This window comes from Salmo salar, chromosome ssa02, assembly GCF_905237065.1.
Source record: "Salmo salar chromosome ssa02, Ssal_v3.1, whole genome shotgun sequence".
NCBI lineage: Eukaryota > Metazoa > Chordata > Actinopteri > Salmoniformes > Salmonidae > Salmo > Salmo salar.
The window spans coordinates 70,957,130-70,965,148 of record NC_059443.1 but is presented as its reverse complement, the minus strand read 5'-3'; the positions used below and the strand labels follow the sequence as shown (position 1 = coordinate 70,965,148).

The following is an 8,019-nucleotide window of genomic DNA, read 5'->3' as shown; positions in this document are numbered from 1 at the left end:
AGAACTCCACCTAACTAGTTTCAATGTATGGAATCACTTGTGAAATGTGGGATTTTAGGTTAACTTCCCCTTTAACTTGATTTAATGGCGAGAAGGCAGAAGAAACCCACAGGGAAACTGTGTACTTTCTTTCTGAAACACCATTTTCCACCACCATGCTAGAGTAGCCAATGCTAGTCTCGGATGCTGTGTATCACGTTCAGTCAATCAGATATTTTATTTTGAAAACTATCAGACTAGAGGGGAAACAAACAGACTGGTGCTGTAGTGGAACAGTGGTGAGGTTTTAATGGGTGTAGGGTTAGTTGGTATAGTGGTGAGGTTTTAATGGGTGTAGGGTTAGTTGGTATAGTGGTGAGGTTTTAATGGGTGTAGGGTTAGTTGGTATAGTGGTGAGCTTTTAATGGGTGTAGGGTTAGTTGGTATAGTGGTGAGGTTTTAATGGGTGTAGGGTTAGTTGGTATAGTGGTGAGGTTTTAATGGGTGTAGGGTTAGTTGGTATAGTGGTGAGGTTTTAATGGGTGTAGGGTTAGTTGGTATAGTGGTGAGGTTTTAATGGGTGTAGGGTTAGTTGCTAGTGCAATCCCCCCCACCCACCATCTTAAGTCTCTCTTTTTGTATCAATGTGTCAAGGGAGTACAGTTGGTTGTGGTGTATGCACCTCAGTTGGATGCAATCAGCCAATACAATAAAAAAGAACAGACTGCTGCAACCTGATTGGCTAAACGCAATACATAACATCCAGGACTAGCATTTACTACTCCACGAAGGTGGAGGAAAATGTTGTCTCATAAATAAAGTATGCATATTTTCCAAATGTTTTCCCTCCTTCTCGCCATTAAATCCAGTTAAGGAGGAAATTGACACGTTTGCAGCCTGAATGGAGAATGTTTTATGTACGAACCGGTCCACGGCTGCATACATTTCCTTTGGACGGCAAGATAAAACTACTCAATATCACCATCTGCTGGCCTTTTGGCTGACTTCACAGTAACTCTGAAACAAAAGGGTTATAAATATTGTAATGGAGACTTGCCACAAGGCTTCACATTGTAAAACTGCAATGATGGTAGTAATCATGATCACTCAGTGCTCATCATTGCCTTCCTAGGTGTAGGGAGAAGTTGCTCCTAAACGCTGATCCCGGGTCATTTCCCCCCCCCACTAACTGTTAAGGTTATGATTGTGGCGGGGAAGCTGATCCCAGATCTGTACCTATGAGAAACTTCCCCATCAGCGTCTTTCTATTAAAAAAAGAAAGAAAAAAAGCCAGGAACAACAGAAGTTAGTAACATTTAGTAAACATTATGTAAACGTGATACAGGGTTCTCCCCAGGATTTTTTAACACGGTGGTGCTGCTGAGTGTTTTTGAACACCGTTAACTGCCATTTCCTGCAATCTAGAGCAACAAAATGTAGCGCACCTAAAAAGACCTTTTACGGCTGAATTCCCATGTACCAAATAAAAAATACAAGTTACATGGGTTCCCATCGCATGTGTGCTCACTCTGGTATTGGTACGTGTGCTCTAGCCAACAGCTCTCAGATACAGTGCTGGTATAGTCTACATGAGATTATGTCAAACGGCAGCCAAGCATCGAATATCACGTCAACACAATAAGACCCTCGATATTTATTGAAAGGGGCATCAAGCTGATCACCGTGCACTTTCCCCACCCTGTGAAGTTCATCGTAACTTATTTCATCTGTAGCCTGATAAACGGCATGATTTCCTAAGGAGTCTCAGTCACGCGATGCGATGACAGGAGTGGTCTTCTCACTAAGTTTACTTTAATATGACGGCTATTATATCCATATATGCTCATAAAAGCGTTTACACCGACATTTCCTGCATAATACATTTTACAGACAAAAAGATCCCACCTTGTCTACCATATTGTGAATTGTAATAACAGATAAAACGGTTGAATGGAAACCTGGTTTATGCTTAAAAAAAGACAACAAAAAAAAGAGTAGCGTAGCCAGTCCACAAGGTGGCGCAGCACCTCTTATTTGGGGAGAACACTGATGTCTAGCACCAAGAAAACACAACATTTAACACCGAGATTCCATCCCAAATATACCCTCTTCAGCATGTAGTGCTCTACTTTTGACCAGGACCCAGAGAGAATAGGTTGCCATTTGGGACATACCCTAAATTCACACTCCCATTATTGTAAAACCAAATACCTGACAATAACACCATCCAATGACAGCTACTAATAACATGACTGTACTGTACTGTAATAGGACGGCATCGACGACAGCAAACCTGAGGAAAGTTAGTAAGGTGCTGTGCATGTAACAAACACAAAACACCACTCCTATGAAACTCCTAAAAAGCACCATTCAATTGAAACAAACTCTTAGGTTACAGCCCAATAATCTCTCTCCTCCTGAAGTGTTCACTACTCCCCACAAATTTAACAGCATTGGATTAGTGTAGGCATGGATCAGAGGGAGTTTCCATATACCACTCATTTTCTTTTAAATCCATGACGGGAAGTGAACAAGTGCACACTTCAGGAGATAGGGTTTCCACTAGATAGCACGACCACTAAGTCAAAATTGGCTATATGGTGTATATTTCTTTTGGGGGGGGGCTTTTTGGTCTTAATTTAAGGTTAGGAATAAGGTTAGCAGTGTGGTTAGGGTTAAAATCACATTTGAAATTGTAGAAATAGGCAGGGTTTATGACTTTATGGCTGTGGTAACTAGTGAGGACCAGAAAGGAGAGATTATTAGGATGCTCCCTCAGGTTTAAAGAGGTAGTATCTGAAACCATAATAATACTTCATAATACTCTGCATCACAAATAGCTCTGTCTTAGTGAGGTTTTTCCCCCTCACTTCTTTTTGCTGGTACGTCTTCCTTACTATCAAGGTCCATTTCAAAAACAACCAATCAGAACAAAAAGGAGATGCAGAATCGTGTGCGTCAAATTTCTACTATGATTAACATTCTGCTACGCCACCTTCTTCCTCCTCTTCCTCCCTTTGGAGTATCCTCGTCCGAACCAGCCTCCTTGTACTGCTGTTCCTCCACCCTGTCCCGGGGAGCCTGGTGAGCAGTCCTTTCCACCAGCGGGCGGAGCTATGAGTTTACGAGTGTAACTGTCCTCCTCGTCTGGTCTCAGCGGCGTGGCCAAGCTGAGTACAGGGTCCTCTGTCCTGATGAAGGAAGGGCAGTTAGGAATGAGTCAGTCAGGGTGTTCCAGGTAGGGTGTATTCATTAGTGCACACCATAGCATAACTAATAGCATTCAACTCTGGAACACAGGCTTTCTTGGTTCAAGTCAGTGGTTTCCAATCCTGGTCCTGGGGACCCAAAACGGTGCAATTAAAAAATGGTTGTCCTAGCACTAACGCACCCGATTCAACACCATAACATTCAACTAATCATGACTTGCCTAGTTAAATAATGGTTAAATAAATTAAAAAAATAGCTATTTGCAACAGAAAACTTTTAGCAATAAGTTCAGGTATGACCCTCCCCGTTCCAACCAGTTTGCTTCCGAGGTGTGTGTGTGTTTAGAGACAGGTCTTACCGGTTGTAGGCCGAGGTGTGTGTGTGTTTAGAGACAGGTCTTACCGGTTGTAGGCCGAGGTGTGTGTGTGTGTTTAGAGACAGGTCTTACCGGTTGTAGGCCGAGGTGTGTGTGTGTTTAGAGACAGGTCTTACCGGTTGTAGGCCGAGGTGTGTGTGTGTGTTTAGAGACAGGTCTTACCGGTTGTAGGCAATGTGTGTGTGTTAGAGACCGGTTGTAGGCCGAGGTGTGTGTGTGTGTTTAGAGACAGGTCTTACCGGTTGTAGGCCGAGGTGTGTGTGTGTTTAGAGACAGGTCTTACCGGTTGTAGGCCGAGGTGTGTGTGTGTTTAGAGACAGGTCTTACCGGTTGTAGGCAGGGATCTGAATGTTCAGCTCCTCCATAAGGAGACGCATCACGTCGTCACATTTCCCATGGATCTTCAGTGTGGCCAGGTCATCTTTAGGTGTCCACTAGAACAAGGCAGAGGTCATCATCAATCAGGCACCCTATTCCCTTTATAGTGCACTACTTTTGACCAGGGCCCCATCTCTGTGGGAAGTGAAACTACATTGAACAATCAAGATTGAACTCTGTAACAACACAGGCTTTATTCAAGCCAGTGTTTTCCAAGCCTGGTCCTGGGGACCCAAAGGGGTGCGATTAAAAAATAATTGTCCTAGCACTAATCATGAATATGTTAATGTTAGGGCAATGCCAGGGACCAGGATTGGGAGACGCTGGTTCATGGTAAGTACTAGCAAGATGACCTGGAGATTGACGATATAGAGTTTGGGTCTCCTGATAGCAGGTCTATTCATGCTCCATAGACAGGCATACTTCTTCAGCACCTGGTAAAGACAGATGGAAAGATCAGTCTGAGCACACTGATGACATACAAACCACAGATGACATACAAACGGAGTAGGAGGTCAGTCAAGTTTCTACAACTAAAAACCACTCAATTCTATTCAATATTCACAGAACTCCAATTTCATTTTGCATTCAATGTCATTGTCCTGTGAGGTGGCAGCACTCTGTTTTAGTCTATTAATCCTGGTTAGACAGAACTTCAGGCTTTATTGATGCTGTGTGTTAGTACATGTTGTGGTCCTGTCCTTACCTTCAGGCTTTATTGATGCTGTGTGTTAGTACATGTTGTGGTCCTGTCCTTACCTTCAGGCTTTATTGATGCTGTGTGTTAGTACATGTTGTGGTCCTGTCCTTACCTTCAGGCTTTATTGATGCTGTGTGTTAGTACATGTTGTGGTCCTGTCCTTACCTTCAGGCTTTATTGATGCTGTGTTGGTGCATGTTGTGGTCCTGTCCTTACCTTCAGGCTTTATTGATGCTGTGTGTTAGTACATGTTGTGGTCCTGTCCTTACCTTCAGGCTTTATTGATGCTGTGTGTTAGTACATGTTGTGGTCCTGTCCTTACCTTCAGGCTTTATTGATGCTGTGTTGGTGCATGTTGTGGTCCTTACCTTCAGACTGGAGCCCAGACAGAGGATAACGTCAGCCCTCTCAGCAGCGTTCAATGCCCCCCTCCAGTTGAGAGGCTGCTCCAGGGTGCCCCTCTCCCCGAAATGTACGATGGTGTCCCTGAGCTCCCCCCCGCAGTGAGTGCACCGCCGCCCCGTCCCGTGCCTGTGCCTCGCCGTGCGCTCTGTCACGTCAAAGAGTCGCACAAACTCCCTCACCGGGGAACAGGAAGTACACACCTGTAAACCAGGAAATGTCACAATAATACAGTGAGTTCTTTAGGTGGAACATACTGTATGTAGTATATACTGTATGGAGTGTGAGTGTGACCTACCTCGATGAACATGTTGCCGTGCAGCTCAGAGAGGGTGTGTCTGGGAAGACCGCTACGCAGGTGGAGCCCATCACAGTTCTGAGACACTATGTGCTGCACCTGCACACACACACACTGGAAATCATCATACAGACACCTCAAAACCTTTCCAGTATCGGACGAAGCTACAAGCACAAGGTCCATGACGACACACACACAACCAGCTCACTGACCATGTTCTCCTCATGCAGCATCCTGATACACATGTGTGTAAGAGTAGGTTCTGCTTCACTCAGGTCTGACAAGCTGTTGAGAGAGAGATTACTTAATTACATGCAGTATGATGAAGTTGCCCTCTTGTTGACTTAATTACATGCAGTATGATGAAGTTGCCCTATTGTTGACTTGATTACATGCAGTATGACGAAGTGGCCCTATTGTTGACTTGATTGCATGCAGTATGATGAAGTTGCCCTATTGTTGACTTGATTACATGCAGTATGACGAAGTGGCCCTATTGTTGACTTAATTACATGCAGTATGACGAAGTTGCCCTATTGTTGACTTAATTACATGCAGTATGACGAAGTGGCCCTATTGTTGACTTAATTACATGCAGTATGACGAAGTTGCCCTATTGTTGACTTAATTACATGCAGTATGACGAAGTGGCCCTATTGTTGACTTAATTACATGCAGTATGACGAAGTTGCCCTATTGTTGACTTAATGACATGCAGTATGACGAAGTTGCCCTATTGTTGACTTAATGACATGCAGTATGACGAAGTTGCCCTATTGTTGACTTAATTACATGCAGTATGATGAAGTTGCCATCTTGTTGACTTAATTACATGCAGTATGACAAAGTTGCCATCTTGTTGACTTAATTACATGCAGTATGAAGTTGCCATCTTGTGTACTCCAGCCTGTCTCACCTGACAGCTCTGCCCTTCTGTAGCTGTGTCCAAACCCCATTTGGTCCCCTGTAGTCTGGGATGGACGCTGCCTGCAAAACATGACACAGAAACATGTCACTCTTGTCATGATGGGTGACAGGTAGCCTAGCTGATTGGGCCAGTAACCGGAAAGGTTGAAGGTCGCTGGTTCGAAACGCCGCGCAGGCTAGGTGAAAACTCTGCCAATGTGCCATTGAGCAAGGCCCTTAGCCCTAATAACTCCTGTAAGTTGAATAAGGTGTGCTGGAAGAGTTCAAAGTTCAAGAACGCCTGGGGGTCCCCGAGGAGAGGTTTGAAAAAGGCTGTATGAGTGCACACCGTAGAAAACGTTTTGCAATGAAAACAAGCATTTCATTTTGGTTCAGGTTAGTCCCTCCCCGTTCTAGCCATTTGGTTCCTGTGAATACACCCCAGAACAAAGTTATACCCTGAACCCAGATCTGTTTGTGCTCTTGCCAACTCCACTGCTGTCAAATATTTGGTTGGCATGACAATGAGTTGACATGATAGCATAAATAAACTGGCACTTAGACTAGTGGAGCACAGCCATAGTGGGAAATACAGAGCCCCAGTATTTACCGTGCTGATCCCAGCTCCAGTGTAGATAACCAGGTGTTTAGCCTGTCTGACTGCCTCAGCCAACTGTCCCACTTTACACCTCAGGTCCTCTGTATCATCAAATACCTACAACAGCACAGAGAGAGACATATAAAGCAAATTCCACGCTAATAGTCATCCTCCACATTGCATCTCCTAGTCTGGTGTTTCAGGTCAGTAAAGACTAAAGACATGAGACAAGGAGAGAGTGCGCCACTTAGACCATGTTATTGGTAGCCTGGGTGCCAGTCTGTTTGTGCCAACTTCTTATGGAATTGTCATGCCATGTTTGAAGTGACAAGCAGTTGGGAAGATAGCCTGGTTCCAGATCTGTTTGGGCCATGTTATTGGGCAGTTCTAAAGACACGTCAAGCAGACCTCTTCTTGCTTCCTCTTTAGAACGTTCCTGCGGACCTGCCGCGAACACAGCTCCTGTACTGTGTCCTGGTGCAGAAGTAGATCCGCAGACTCCTCCTGTGTCCTCTCACTCTCCTGCTTCTTCAGGATCTTAGCTACCTGGAAAGGAGGTGAAGATAGATAATTACATGTAAAAAATTGTATAAAGCGTAGGAGTGCTGATCTAGGATCAGGTGCCCACTGTCCATGTGATCTAATAGGGAAAACTGATCCTAAATCAGCACTCCTACTCGGAGAAGCTTTATATGAGCCCTGAACATTTCGGTAGTCATTGTCAGCTGCTTATTTTACATTGAGAATGACGCAAAGGAATGCAATAGTTACTAACTTTGGAATACATGAATGGGCAATATATACTCTTGACAATGTCACTCGGTACGAACACTGTCAGAGTTTTAGTCCAAAGTTCTCAACATTGTTAAACGTTGCATTGCATTGCATTACATTGCAATAAGTGTTATTTTGCAAGCCACCGGTGTAGTTTGCTAGCCGGCTAGCATAACATCTAGCTAGCTTGTAAACAGTGGACTACACAAATCTCCAGTCTCTCCTCTCTGACCAGTTTGAAACGCTTCCGCTGGATTTCCTTTTGCAGTATTTCAGCCTTCTCTTTAGCTTTTCTCTCGTCCCGAGAAGACGCGCCTGTGTCTGGTCCCTCTTCCATTCTCACGGACGTGGAATCACACTGACAGACAAACCAACGACAGCTATGGACGGATGTAGTC

The 8,019-nt window shown here is 44.4% G+C and overlaps 1 protein-coding gene across 2 annotated transcripts; it reads right to left on the bottom strand.

The window, feature by feature from the left end:
- Positions 1–1,925: 1,925 nt before the first annotated feature.
- Positions 1,926–8,019, bottom strand: LOC106571917 (NAD-dependent protein deacetylase sirtuin-7). 2 transcript variants are annotated; one of them, XM_014145474.2, is made up of 10 exons: positions 7,854–8,019; positions 7,256–7,393; positions 6,860–6,964; positions 6,260–6,330; positions 5,556–5,628; positions 5,344–5,442; positions 5,012–5,248; positions 4,297–4,377; positions 3,893–3,999; positions 1,926–3,170 (listed from the first exon to the last, which is right to left on the bottom strand). In XM_014145474.2, exons 1-10 carry the CDS (start codon positions 7,956–7,958, stop codon positions 2,966–2,968), a joined length of 1,221 nt encoding a protein of 406 aa, XP_014000949.1. In that variant the 5' UTR covers positions 7,959–8,019; the 3' UTR covers positions 1,926–2,965. The 2 variants fall into 2 exon arrangements, with proteins under 2 accessions (XP_014000949.1, XP_045565149.1); XM_045709193.1 differs by having other exon boundaries at positions 7,623–8,004.